Raw genomic sequence first — 15,568 nt, forward strand, 5'->3', positions numbered from 1 at the left:
TTCACTCAGCATCATCTCTTCCAGTCCCGTCCATGTTGCTACAAATATTGGGCATTCATCCTTTCTGATGGAGGCATAATACTCCATATTATATATGGACAACATTTTCCTTATTTATTCGTCAGTTGAAGGTCATCTTGGTTTTTTCCACAGTTTGGCGACCGTGGCCATTGCTGCTATAAACATTGGGGTACAGATGGCCCTTCGTTTCACTACTTATGTATCTTTGGGGTAAATACCAAGTAGTGCAATTGTGGGGTCATAGGGAAGTTGTATTTTTAATTTATTGAGGAATCTGCACACTATTCTCCAAAGAGACTGCACCAACTTGCCTTTCCACCGACAGTGGAAGAGGATACCCCTTTCTCCATATCCCCTCCAACACATGTTTTTTCCTGTCTTGCTAATTTCGGCCGTTCTAACTGGTGTAACGTGGTGTATCAATGTGGTTTTCATTTGAATCTCGCTGATGACTAGTGATGATGAACATGTTTTCATGTGTCTGATAGCCATTTGTATGTCTTAATTGTATTTATTGTAGTAGTGACTGTTCATATCCTCTGCCCATTTTTTGATATGATTGTCTGTATTGTGTGTGTTGAGTTTGAGGTGTTCTTGATAGATCATGAATATCAACCATTTGTCTGTACTGTCATTTTCAAATATCTTCTCCAATTCCGTGGGTTGCCTTTGTTGTTGTTGTTTTGTTTTATTTTGTTTTGTTTTACTGTTTCCTTTGCTGTGCAGAAGGTTTTGATTTTGATGAAGTCCCAAAAGTTTATATTCGCTTTTGTTTCCTTTGCCTTTGGAGACATATCTTGAAAGAAGTTGCTGAGCCTGATATCGAAGAAATTACTGCCTATGTTCTCCTCTAGGATTCTGATGGATTCCTGTTTCATGTTGAGGTCTTTTATCCATTTTGAGTTTATCTTTGTTTACGATTTAAGAGAATGGTGCAGTTTCATTCTTCTACATATAGCTGTCCAGTTTTCTCAGTGCCATTTATTGAAGAGATTGTCTTTTTTCCACTGTCTATTTTTTCCTGTTTTGTCAAAGATTATTTGACATAGAGTTCAGGGTCCGTATCTGGGCTCTCTACTCTGTTCCACTGATCTATGTGTCTGTTTTTATGCCAGTACCATGCTGTCCTGGTGATCACAGCTTTGTAGTAAAGCTTGAGTCAGGTAACGTGATGCCCCCGATTTTATTATTGTTTTTCAACATTTCCTTAGCGATTCGGGGTCTCTTCTGATACCATAAAAATTTTAAGTTTATTTGCTCCAGTTCTTTGAAAAATACCACTGGAATTTTTATTGGAATGGCATTAAATGTATAGATTGCTCTAGGCAGTATAGACATTTTAACAATGTTTATTCATCCAATCCAACAGCATGGCATGGTCTTCCATCTTTTTATGTCTTCTTCAATTTCTTTGATGAGTGTTCTATAGTTCATCGAGTACAGATCCTTTACCTCTTTGGTTAGGTTTATTCTCAGGAATCTTATGATTCTTGGTGCTATAGTAAATGGAATCGATTCTCTAATTTCCCTTTCTGTATTTTCATTGTTAGTGTATTTGAAAGCCACTGATTTCTGTACATTGACTTTGTATCCTGTCACTTTCCTGAATTGCTGTAGGAGTTTACTAGTTTGGGGATGGAGTCTTTTGGGTTTTCCATATAAAGAACCATGTCATCTGCGAAGAGAGAGAATTTGACTTCTTCATTGCCAATTTGGATACCTTTTATTTCTCTTTGTTGTCGGATTGCTGTTGCTAGGAATTCTAATACTATGTTGAACAAGAGTGGTGAAAGTTGGCATCCTTGTCTTGTTCCTGATCTCAAAAGAAAGGCTGCAAGGCTTTTTCCATTGAGGATGATAATTGCTGTGGGACTTCCACAGATAGATTTTATTAAGTTCAGGAATGTTCCCTGTATCCGTATACTTTGAAGAGTTTTAATCAGGAATGGATGCTGGATTTTGTCAAATGCTTTTTCTGCATCGATTGAGAGGACCATGTGGTTCTTCACTCTTCTCATATTAATTTGTTCTATCACATTGATTGTTTTGCAAATGTTGAACCATCCCTGTAGCCCAGGGATGAATCCCACATGGTCATGGTGGATAATCTTTTTAATGTGCTGATGGATCCTGTTTGCTAGGATCTTGTTGAGAATCTTAGCATCCATATTCATCAGTGATATTGGTCTGAAATTCTCCTTTTTGGTAGGTTCTTTGCCTGGTTTGGGGATCAGGGTAATTCTGGCTTCATAGAAAAAATCTGGAAGTTTTCCTTATGCTTCATTTTTTTTTAAAAGATTCAAGAGAATAGGTTTTATTTCTTCCTTGAAAGTTTGTTATAATTCCCCAGGGAATCCATCAGGTCCTGGGCTCTTCTTTTTTCTGGAGGTTTTTGATCACTGCTTCAATTTCATTACTAGATATCATTCTATTCAGATTCTCAATTTATTCCTGGTTCAATTTTGGGAGTTTATACTTTTCCAGGTATGCATCCATTTCATCTAGGTTGCTAAGCTCTTTGGCATATAAATGTTGATAATAACTTCTGATGATTGCTTCTCCTTCCTTGGTGTTAGTTGTGATCTCTTCCTTTTCATTCATAATTTTATTAATTGGGGCTTTCTCTCTTTTCTTTTGGATTGATGTGGCCAATGGTTTATTGATCATATTGATTCTTTCAAACAATCAGCTTCTAGTTTCATTGATACGTTCTACTGTATCTCTGGTTTCTGCCTCATTGATCTCGGCTCTAATCTTGATTATTTCCCTCTTATATATGGAGTTGGTTTGATTTGTTGTTGATTGCCCAGTTCTTTAAGGTGTAGAGACAGCTGCTGTGTTCTGGATTTTTCAAATTTATTTGACAGAGGCTTGGATGTTTATGTATTTCCCCCTTAGGACTGCCTTTGCTGTATCCCATAGGTTTTGGACAAATGTTTCTTCATTCTCATTGGTTTCTATGAATTGTTTCAGTTCTTCTTTGATCTCCTGGTTGATCCAAGCATTCTTAAGCAAGGTGGTCTTTAGCTTCAGGGGTTTGAGTTCCTTCCAATATTTGCCTTGTGATAGAGCTCCAGTTTCAAAACATTGTCATCTGAGAATATTCAAGGAATAATATCAGTCTTTTAATATTCTTTGAGACCTGATTTGTGACCCATTATGTGATCTATTCTGGAGAAGGTTCCATGTGCACTTGAGAAGAATGAGTATTCTCTTGTTTTAGGGTGGAAAGTTCTGTATATATCTATGAAGTCCATCTGATCCAATGAGTAATTCAATGCTCTTGTTTCTTTATTGATTTTCTGCTTTGATGATCTGTCTATTTCTAAGATAAGCCCCTCCAAAACACTCAGTTTGTTTCTCAGAGTCCATAGTCTCTCATGGTTCATCACACCCCTCCACTCTCCCCTGATTCACTTTTACTTTCCTTCTTCTGATGTCCTTCCTGTTTTTCCTTATTCTCCACAAGTAAGTGAAGCCAAATGATAATTGACTCTCTCTGCTTGACTTATTTCACTCAGCATAATCTCCTCCAGGCCTTTCCATATTGAAACAAGAGTTGGGTATTAATTTTGTCTGAAGGAGGCATAACACTCTATTGTATATAGAGAGCATATCTTCTTTATCCATTCATCCGTTTATCCATTCATCCATTAAAGGTCTTCTTGGCTCTTTCCAGTTTGGCAACTGTGGTCATTGCTGTTGTGAACACTGGGGGCAGATACCCTTCCTTTCACTACATCTTTATCTTTGGGATAAATATACACTAGCACAATTGCAGGGTCATAGGAAAGCTCTATTTTCAATTTCTTAAGGAATCTCCATACTTTTTTTCCAAAGCAGCTGCACCAACCTGCAATCCCAACAACAGTGGAAGAGGGTTCCCCTTTCTCCATATCCTCTCCAACACACGTTGTTTTCTGTCTTGTTAATTTTGGCCATTCTAACTGGTGTAAGGTGGTATCTCAATGTGGTTTTAATTTAAATCTCCCTGGTGGCTCATGATGATGAACATTTTTTCACGTGTCTGATAAACATTTGCATGTCTTCTTTGGAGAAATGTCTGTTCATATCTTCTGCATTTTTTGACATGATTATCTGCTTTTGTGTGTTGGTTTGAGGAGTTCTTTATAGACCTTGGATATCAGTCCTCTATCTGTAGTCTTTATTCCCAGGCATCTTATGGTTCTTTGTGCAATAGTAAGTGGAATTGATCCTCTAATTTCCTTTTCTATACTTTCATTGTTAGTGTATAAGAAAGCAACTGATTTCTGTGCACTGATTTTGTATCCTGCCACATTATTGAATTGCTGTATGAGTTCTAGTTTGAGGGTGGACTCTTGTTGGTTTTCCATATAAAGTATCATGTCATCTGTGAACATGGAGAGTTTGACTTCTTTGCCAATTTGAATACCTTTATTTTCTTTTTGTTGTGTGATTGCTTTTGCTAGGACTTTGAGTACCATGTTGAAAAAGAGTGGTGGGAGTGGACATCCTTTTCGTGTTCCTGTTCTCAAAAGGTAGACCCTCAGCTTCTCCCCATCCAGAATAATATTTGCTTTGGATTTTTCCTACATAAATTTTGTGAAGTTGATGAATTTTCCCTCTATCCCTATACTTTGTAGAATTTCAATCAGGTACTGTATTTTGTCAAATGTTTTTTTTTTTTTTTTCTATTTTTCTGCATCAATTGAGGAGACTATGTGGTTCTTCTCTCTTCTTTTAATTATTTGTTCTATCACATTGATTGATTTCTGAGTTTTGAATAAACCTAGCCAAAGAGGTAGAGGATCTGTATTCAGGAGCTACAGAACATTCATGAAAGGAATTGAGGAAGACTGGGGCGCCTGGGTGGCTCAGTGGGTTAAGCCGCTGCCTTCGGCTCAGGTCATGATCTCAGGGTCCTGGGATGGAGCCCCACATGGGGCTCTCTGCTCTGCAGGGAGCCTGCGTCCCTCTCTCTCTCTGCCTGCCTCTCCATCTACTTGTGATTTCTCTCTGTCAAATAAATAAATAAATAATCTTAAAAAAAAAGAAGGAATTGAGGAAGACAAAAAAAAAATAGATGGAAGACAATTCCATGCTTATGGATCAGAAGAATAAACATGGTAAAAATGTCTGTACTTCCCAGAGTAATATATACTTTCAGTGCCATCCCAGTAAAAATTCCACTGGCATTTTTCAAAGTACTAGAGCAAACAATCCTAAAATTTGTATGGAATCAGAAGAGATCCTGAATTGCTGAGAAAATGTTGAAACAGGAAAACAACCCTGGAGAGCCTCATGTTTCCTGACTTCAAGTATTACTACAAAGCTGTGATCACCAAGACAGCATGGTACTGGCATACAAACAGGCACATAGGTCAGTGGAAAAGAGTAGAGAGCCCAGAACTCTATGGTCAAATAATCCTCAAAAAGAAAAAAAATGGAAAAAATACAGCGGAAAAAAGACAATTTCTTCAATAAATGGTGCTGTGAAAATTGGACAGCTATGTATGGAAGAAGGTACCTTGACGTTTCTCTGACATCATTTACAAAGATAAACTCAAAGTAGTTAAAGAACTCAATGTGATGTGGGAATATATCAAAATATTAGAGAACATAGGCAGTAACTTCATTGACATCAGCCACAGCAACTTCTTTCAAGACATATCTCCAAAGACTAAGGAAACACAAGTGAAAATGAACATTTGGGACTTCATCAAGATCAAAAGCTTCTGTGCAGCAAAGGAAATACTCAAAGGAAGTACTCAACTCAATGAGGCTACCCAGGGCATGGGAGAAGATATTTGCAATTGACAGTACAAAAGGCTGATATCCAGGATCTATAATGAACTCCTAAAACCAACACACACAAAGCAAATAATCATGCCAAAAGATGGGGCATAAGACCAGGACAGACAATTCTTCAAAGAAGACCTACAAATGTCTATCAGGCACATGAAAAAATATTCATCATCACTAGAAATCAGGGAGATTCAAATCAAAACCACATTGAGATACCACCTTATACCAGGCAGTATGGCCAAAATTACCAAGACATGGATCAAAATATGTGGGAGAGGATGTGGATAAAGGGGAACCCTCTCACACTGTTTGTGGGAATGCAAGTTGGTGCAGCCACTTTGGAGAACAGTGGGGGAGATTCCTAAAGAATCTTAAAATAGAACTTCCCTCTGACCCTGCAATTGCACTACTGGGTATTTATGACAAAGATACAGATGCAGTGAAAAGCAGGGACATCTGTACATCAGTTTTTATAACAGCAAAGACCACAGTCGCCAAACTGTGGAAAGAGCCAAGATGCCCTTCAAAATACGAATGGATAAAGAAGTTATGGTCCATATATCCTATGGAATATTATGCCTGCTTCAGTAAAAATTAATACCCAAATTTTGTACCAACATGCATAGGACTGGAAGAGATTATTCTGAGTGAAATAAGTCAAGTACAGAGCCAATTATCATTTGCTTTCACTTACTTGTGGAATATAAGAAATAACAGGGAGGATACTGGGAGAAGGGGAGGAGAAGTGAGTAGGCAGAAAGTGGAGGGGGTAATGAACCATGAGAGACTGTGGCCTCAGAGGAACAAACTGAGGGTTTGGGAGGGGAGTGGGTTGGGGTGTTAGGTGATCCTGGTGGTAGCTATTAAGGAGGACACATACTGCATGGAACACTGGGTTTGGTGCATATTTGGAGAATCTTGGAAGACTAAAGAAATAAAATTAAATTAAAAAAATAAAAGAAAAAGAAAAAAAAACACATAAGAATGCATAAAAAAAAGAAAAGAAAAAGCCACAAAAGCACAAAACCCTCCAGAGAACAAAAATCTGGAAAACTACTTTAAATATAGCACAGCTCCTTGACAGGGCAAGGAGGACTCAACCCACGCAAGACTAAAAGAAAACAATGAAGCAGGTCCCTCCCACAGAAGGCAAGCTGAAAGAATGACAGGACAACTACCACAGGGTCTCCATAAAACTGTAAAACCCCTACATCAGGAAAACAATATATTAAGCTCTGAGTATTGTCCTAAAACCTGTATATTTCTTAGACACAAGTTTGTTTTTTTTTTTTTAATTCAATCTCAGGATATTTAAAAAAAATTTTTTTTGATCAATTTACCATTACAACTACACCTTTAATACATATTCCATAATAACCTATTAACTTGAACTTTTTTTCATACATACACCCGCGTTTTTCTTTTTCTATTATTCTTTGTCTTTTTAAATATACATATATATATATATATATATAAATCTCAAGGAAATCCTTTCTTCCCTATCGAATACTACCCCTATATATAAACCATTTTTAATCTCCCTTTATATATGGAATGTTGAGTCTTTAACAAAGATATCAAGATATACCTAGGAAGAACGAAAGTAACTTTCTTGCCTATATTGAGGATGTATAACCACCTTCCCATCCTTCCCATCTGTTAGTGTTTCTGTGTATTTGTTCTGGTTCTGGTATTAAATAAATCTAATTCTTGGAGTTCTTTTTTTTTTTTCCTTGTTATTTACTTTTGTGGATCTTTTTGTACTATTTTGTTTATATACCTTATGAATCTTATTTTGGGGCTCATTTTGGTGAGGTTGTCTATTATTTCCATCTCTCTCTCTCTTTTTTTCTTTCTTTTTAGTGGTGATTTCCAATTGCTCCTATGGTGCACTTTACCTGGAATGTGGTTGATATATTCAGCTCTAATCCAATCATCCACTTCACACTAAAATGACTAGGAGGAAGAACACCCAACAGGGGAAAGATTCAGAGATTGTGCCCTCTCCATCAGAACTATTGGGTATGGCCATAAACATTATGACAGAAAGGGAGATCAGGGTAGCAGTTATCCAGGTAATGGCTAGGGTGGAGGAAACCATTGTTGACAACATAGAATCTTTAAAGGCAGAAGTGAGAGCTGATCTGGCAGAAGTTAAAAATGTTTTCAGTGAGATCCAATCTAATCTAAATAGTCTAACAACTAGGGTAACTGAGGCAGAAGATAAGAGTTAGTGATCTAGAGGACAAACTGATAGGCAAAAAGGATCAGGAGGAAGCCAGAAACAAACAGCTTAGAAGCCCTGAAAACACAATTAGGGAAACGAATGATGCCATGGAACTTTCCAACGTCAGAATCATTGGGATTCCTCAGGGGATGGAGAAAGAGAGAAGACTGGAAGATATCATTGATCAAATTCTGGTTGAAAGTTTCCCTAGTCTGGGGACTGGAACAGCCATTCATGTCCTAGAAGCAGAAAGGGTAACCACCAAGATCAACGAATCTAAAAAGGCCTCGAGACACTTTATTGTGAAACTTAGGAACCATAATTTTAGACAAGAGTTTCTGAGGGAATCAAGGGGGAAGAGATTCCTTACATACAGAGGAAGGACCAACAGAATAACACCAGACCTGTCCACAGAAACCTGGCAAGCCAGAAAGGGCTGGCAAGACATACTCGGGGCACTAAATGAGAAGAATGTGCAGCCAAGAATACTTTATCCAGCAAGGTTACATTCAAAATGGATGGAGAGATAAAGAGCTTCCAAGAATGTTAAGGTTTAAAAGAGTATGCGACTACTAAGCCAACACTACAAGAAATATTCATAGGAGTTCTACAAAAGGAGAAAGAACCCAAGAGTGACACAGAACAGAAATTTACAGGGAAAACCTCTAGAAACAAGGACTTCACAGGCAACTTGATGTCAATAAAAATGTATCTTTCAATAGTCAGTCTCAATGTGAATGGCATAAATGCTCCCATAAAATGGCACATGTTTATAAAAAATAAAAAATTAAAAAAAAAATGGCACAGAGGGCAGACTGGATAAAACGACAGGACCCCTCCTCATGCTGTCTATACAAATAGAAATGGACATAGACTGACAAAATTAAATGGCAAGGAATAAAAAAGAAGAACCCAGCCAAAATGAACCCCAAGAATAAAATTTATATAATATCAGAACAAAAACAAATACACGGAAGCATTAACAGAAGAAAAAGGTGGAAGGGTAGTTGTAAATTTTAATGTGCGTGAGGAAAGTTATTTTGGTTCTTCCTGGGTAGATCTGGTTATCTTTGTTAAAGAACTCAATGTTCCAGAGATAAAGGGAGATTAAAACTGACTTATATACCAGGGTAGTATTGAATAGGGAAAAAGGATTACTTTGAAGCCTATATCTTAATGTATTTTTTTTAAGTAGAAAATGAAAGAAAAATAAAAATACAGGTGCATGTATGAAAAAGTTCAAGTTAAAAGGTGGTTATGGAATATATTGTATTAAACCTCTGGTTCTAATGTTCAATAGGTTTAGGAAATTAAAAGAATAAGAAGCCTGAGAATGAATAAAAACAAAACAAAACAACGAAGTTGTAGCTATAAAAAATACAGGTTTTAGGGCAATACCATGAACTTAATCTATTGTTTTCTCCTGATTTTGGGCTTTTAAACAGTTTTCTGGGGCCCCTGTGGTGGTTGTCCTTTTGTTCTTTTGGCTTGCCTTCTGGAGTAGAGGCCTGGCATACTGTTTTCCAGTCAGTCTTGCTTGGGTTGTGTTGTCCTGCCCCCTTTCAAGGTGCTGGGCTCTGTTGAAACCAGTTTTTCAGGTTTTGTCTTCTGGAGGATTGTTTTATTGTTTTTGTTTGTTTGTTTGTTTGTTTGTTCTTCTTGTTTTGTTATGTTTTGATTTTGTTTTTGTTTTTGGTTTTGTTTTGTAATTTTTTTTTATCCACCATGACCAGGTGGAATTCCCCCTGAGCTAAAAGGATGGTTCAACATTCGCAAATCAATGTGATAGAACAAATCAATAGGAGAAGAGAGAAGAACCACATGGTCTTCTCAATCAATGCAGAAAAAGCATTTGACAAAATCCAGCATCTGTTCCTGATTAAAATGCTTCAAAGTATAGGGATAGGGGGGACATTCCTAAACTTCATCAAGTCTATCTATGAAAGACCCACAGCAAATATCATCCTCAATGGAAAAAGCTTGCAGCCTTCCCGTTGAGATCAGGAACATGACAAGGATGCCCACTCTCACCACTCTTGTTCAACATAGTATTAGAAGTCCTAGCAACAGCAATCAGACAACAAAGAGAAATAAACGTATCCAAATTGGCAATGACGTAGTCAAACACTCTCTCTTCGCAGATGACATTATTCTTTATATGGAAAACACAAAAGACTCCACCCCCAAACTACTAGGACGCATACATCAATTCAGCAATGTGGCAGGATACAAAGTCAATGTACAGAAATCAGTTGCTTGCTTATACACTAACAATGAAAATACAGAAAGGGAAATTAGAGAATCGATTCCATTTACTATAGCACCAAGAACCACAAGATATCTGGTACTAAACCTAACCAAATAGGTAAAGGATCTGTATTCGAGGAACTACAGAACACTCATGAAAGAAATTGAAGAAGACTCAAAAAGATGAAAGACCATTCCATGCTCTTGGATCGGAAGAATAAACATCGTTAAAATGTCTATACTGCCTAGAGCAATCTCTACTTTTAATGCCATTCGGATCAAAATTCCACCGGTATTTTTCAAAGAGCTGGAGCAAATAATCCAAAAATTTGTATGGTATCAGAAGAGACTCTGAATCACTAAGGAAATGTTGAAAAACAAAAATAAAGCTGGGGACATCACGTTACCTGATTTCAAGCTTTACTACAAAGCTATGATCACCAGGATAGCATAGTACTGGCATTAAAACAGAGACACAGAGCAGTGGAACAGAGTAGTGAGCCCAGATACGGACCCTAATATCTATGGTCAAATAATCTTTGACAAAACAGGAAAAGATATACAGTGGATAAAAGACAGTCTCTTCAATAAATGGTGCTGGGAAAACTGGACAGCTATATGTTGAAGAATAAAACTCGATCATTCTCTTACACCGTACACAAAGATAAACTCAAAATGGGTAGAAGACCTCAATGTGTGACAGGAATCCATCACAATCCTCGAGGAGAATATAGGCAGTAACCTCTTCGATATCAGCCACAGTAAATTCTTTCAAGATATGTCTCCAAAGGCAAAGGAAACAAAAGCGAAGATGAACTTTTAGGACTTCCTCAGCATCAAAAGCTTCTGCACAGCAAAGGAAACAGTCAACAAAACAAAGAGGCAACCCACGGAATGGGAGAAGATATTTGCAAATGACAGTACAGACAAAAGGTTGATATGCAGGATCTATAAAGAACTCCTCAAACTCAACACACACAAAACAGACAATCATATAAAAATAAAATGGGCAGAAGATATGAACAGACACTTCTCCAATTAAGACATAGAAATGGCTATCAGATACATGAAAAAATGTTCATCATCACTAGCCATCAGGGAGGTGCAAATTAAAACCACTTTGAGGTTCCACCTTGCACCATTTAGAATGGCCACATTTGGCAAGACAGGAACCAACATGTGTTGGAGAGGATGTAAAGAAAGGGGAAACCTCTTACACTGTTGGTGAGAGTGTAAGTTGGTGCAGCCACTTTGGAGAACAGTGTGGATATTCCTCAAGATATTAAAAATAGAACTTACCTATGACCCTGCCATTGCACTACTTGGTATTTACCCCTACAATACAGATGTAGTGAAACAAAGGGTCATTGGTACCCCAATGTTTATAGCAGCAATGGCCACGGTCGCCAAACTGTGGAAAGAACCAAGATTCCCTTCAACGGATGACTGGATAAGGTAGATGTGTTCCATAAACACTATGGAGTATTATGCCTCCATCAGAAAGGATGAATACCCAACTTTTGTAGCAACATGGTTGAGACTAGAAGAGATCATTATGAGTGAAATAAATCAAGCAGAGAGAGTCAATTATCATATGCTTTCACTTATTTTTGGAGCATAACACATAGCATGGAGGACATGGGGACTTAGAGAGGAGAGGGGAGTTCTGGGTAATTGGAAGGGGAGGTGAACCATGAGAGACTATGAACTCCGAAAAACAATTTGAGCATTTTGAATGGGTGGGAGGTGGGAGATTGGGGGAACCAGGTGGTGGATATTAGAGAGTGCATGGATTGCATGGAGCACTGGGTGTGGTGCAAAAAACAATACTGTTATGCTGAAAAAAATAAATTAAAAAAAAAAAGTGTGTTGTGGGACAGTGTTCTTGAGACTCTATGTCCCATGCCCAGGAAGCAACCCAGAACAAGTTGATTTTCTTACCACACATGCTTACCTACTGTCCCTGCTCAGCTCCCTGGAATACAGACTAAGAGAGAAGTGAGGGATGATCTTCCTAGTATTCTCTCTGGATACCAGAGTCATCAATGAGATCTTCTACCTATTTTTATGATTGATTTTATGGGAAGCAATGTTCAGGATCATGTTCTCTGTTTTCCATATTCAGGAACATGCTCTCCAGGGTGTGATAGCTTGTACTGGTTAGGATCACACACCAGACACCCTCCCCTACTTCCCAAAGGCACCCCAGTGTGTGGGACAGGCAGTATGGCTGGGGAATAGCCCTCCATTGCCCTGAACTCTCCTTGGGACTGCGGAGGAGAGATTACCTAGACAATGAGAAAATCCTCAGTGCTCAAGATCATTGCTTTGGAGAAATGTCATGAATTTTCTCCTGCAGAAGCCTGTGACAACTTCTCTTAATTCTTCACCACAAGACCTCAGCTCAAGTCCCAGTTGCTGACTCAGTTACCTGGACAGTATCTTGGGATCAGTGTGGGCTCCTACAGTCTTACAAAAATATAAAGAAGCCATAACATGTGCTTTTCACAGTTTATTTCAGAGTGCTGGTCACAGATACAGTGTGAAAGTCGGGTGACATGTGTTGGTAACACTCTGTCTTTTACAGATCCCTGGAAATGTGGATGTCAGCTTTGCGACTTCCTAACTGTAGAGTTTCACTCATGTTCCTGTGGGTTGCCTACTGTTGTTTGGGGGTCTGGGGTCTAAGTCCAGGGTTGGCTTCATCAGCTTTCTCTTCCTTAACTCTAACTGTCCTGATTGTTTTTACATTTGTGGCGACACCAAACAGGAACACAGCTATTAAGGCATAAATGCGACCAAAGACCACTCTCAGATACACCAGAGATTCAGCATTTTGCCTGACTGACCGCATTTTACGTGGTGGGGGTCCACTGTCTGTGCTCCCCCCAGCACCTCTGTCAATGCAGTGTGGAGGATCCCAGCCTATGTGACAATGACAGTTCTTGTTATTGTTGCAAATCCCCCTGTGACTGCATTTCTCAGGTAAACAGTCATAATTCAGCTGAGCTGCACTGCCATTGCAGTAGGTATTGCTACAGATCTTTCCAGGACCACAGGGTGTACCTGGTCTCACATGACCAACATCATTTGTTCCTGTGGAGCGATGTGAGTCCAGCCCAAAACACCAGAATCCTGAGATTAGAGACTGATGGAATCCCACGTGCTCTTGCAAGCGTGGGAGGTGTGTGACATTGCCACACTGCAGCCTTCCACAATAAATGTCTTCAAGGGCACAGGGAGTACTCTTCTTTTGTTCAGCTACTCTCCTGCAGTGTCCATATCTATCTCCTCTTCTATTTATGTCATAGCAGGATTTTTCACCTTTCACAGCATTTTTACCAAAGATTTCTTGGCAGTGCACAGTGCGGTCAGTGCAATTTCCAAGATAGCAGTAGCCCACTTCCGTGCATGGGGTTCCATCTTGCATATAGAAATCATCAGGGCATGCCAAGGATTTCCCACGGCAGTACTCGGGAAGATCACATATATTTTGGATTGGTCTGCAGAGTGTTCCAGGAGGGGAATAGGTGCAGTTTGTACAGCACCTGCCTGTATTGCATTTGCTGCCACTGGTGAATGAACAAGCATTCGTACAGCAGGGGTTGCTGTAACACTGTTTGAAGGAGCCACAGTCACACTCCTCACCTTGATCCACTACGTGATTTCCACAACGATTGTGAGTCAGGCTTTTATTGAAATACTCATTTTGGGTTCTGTACATGCACTCAAGTACACCACCACCCACTATGTGCTGAATGTGTGTATAGGAACAGTTACTGAAGGAATCTGTCAGACCAGGTGATATGTACATAATGCAAGTGGATCTTCTCTGGCAAGAACAGTATAAATCATCATAGTACATACCAGCACTTCTTCCCACCTTTTGTGTTGCTATGATAGACAAAAATAAATACGGTCTGCCAAAGTAACCAATCATGATGAGATTTCGATAGCGGCATATACCATATGCAACAGGCTCATAATTATGATCCTGTGGCCCCTCTTTTATCAACATTATGGATGAATGTGGTTGAAGACTTGGAAACACATACTTGTGATAATGCTGAAAATATGGATTTGTTGTCACATGATAATTACCCATGGAAGCTGGATCTCGCTGATCATAAATGATCATGGATGAAATATAAAAAGCTACATCAATACCTTGAAAAAATGTGTCAACTAAATTAAATACCCTTATGAGGAATTGGGCACATTTTGACACATTGTTGAATACAGTATACATTGAGTTGGAACTGAGAGCAAGTGCTTTGATATTTCCATGATGGGATGAATACATCTTACTAGAGATCCTGGGGACAACACTGTAATTTTCTTGAGAGAATAGGGGATCCCTAACCTCCTGATGTCCAAGTTTATAGGTAAATCCCACTGATTTGGTGTCTGCCACTATCTGAGAAACAATGTGTTCAAACCTTTGGGAATTGCTGAGGGGTTTGATTTCATAGGCGAGGTCATCCAACTTGATGATACCTTCAAGACCCCCATAGCATGTGTCCATGGTGATCATGGAAAGGGGAATCTCCTCCAGGTAGCCGAGGTAGTAACAGTCTGGAGGGATGAAGGGATAATCCATCTGCAAGGCTCCTTGGTCGTCCTGAGTCATCATCAGCAGTTGTCTGGACCAAAACAGTTTCTTGCGCCGCATGTGGATAACGTGCCTCTTGCCCCCAAATCGCAGGCTGTAGGACAGCCAGCCTGGCATCTGAACGTCTTTGCCATGGTGCATCTCCTTCCTGGGAATGACCACCTCAGAGGACATGTAGCGCCATGAAGGACGGCCTTGAGAACATTGGACAGGAGCCAGCCCTGCCCAGACAGCAAGCAGTAAGAAGAACGTCCTCATGATGACCTCGTCCTCTGCCAGCCCCAGGGCCCTTCTCAGGAACATCTGTCAGTGAGAATGGATCAAGGGAAGATCCTCAGTGAGGGCCACATCTAGAGCATCTGACAGAACAGAGGACTGCTTCAGGATACCAGCAACCCACACCTGGAGGCCATCTGTGGGAATGAGGTCACAGTCACAGGGTGTGGCAGTGGGTGGGCCTGCACACATGTTCAGCTGTGTGGATGTGTGAGAGATGGGTGCTCACATAGATATGAGAAATGTGTTGGACTCGGGCTTCTCCAGATTCAACACATACAATCTTTCCTCCAGATACTTGAATACATGATATACAGTAATAATGTAATAAACTCCTTTACTGTTTCCATCTCCTGTGGTATTTCTGGGTCCACTTTCTGTGGATTACCCCCATAATT

The 15,568-nt window shown here is 39.4% G+C and overlaps 1 protein-coding gene across 1 annotated transcript; it reads right to left on the bottom strand.

The window, feature by feature from the left end:
- Positions 1-12,785: 12,785 nt before the first annotated feature.
- LOC131835404 (disintegrin and metalloproteinase domain-containing protein 21-like) lies at positions 12,786-15,261 on the bottom strand. The gene has a single exon (XM_059179722.1). It carries the CDS (start codon positions 15,195-15,197, stop codon positions 12,942-12,944), a length of 2,256 nt encoding a protein of 751 aa, XP_059035705.1. The 5' UTR covers positions 15,198-15,261; the 3' UTR covers positions 12,786-12,941.
- Between the last annotated feature and the right edge of the window lie 307 nt (positions 15,262-15,568).

This window comes from Mustela lutreola, chromosome 7 (genome assembly GCF_030435805.1).
Source record: "Mustela lutreola isolate mMusLut2 chromosome 7, mMusLut2.pri, whole genome shotgun sequence".
Classification (NCBI taxonomy): domain Eukaryota; kingdom Metazoa; phylum Chordata; class Mammalia; order Carnivora; family Mustelidae; genus Mustela; species Mustela lutreola.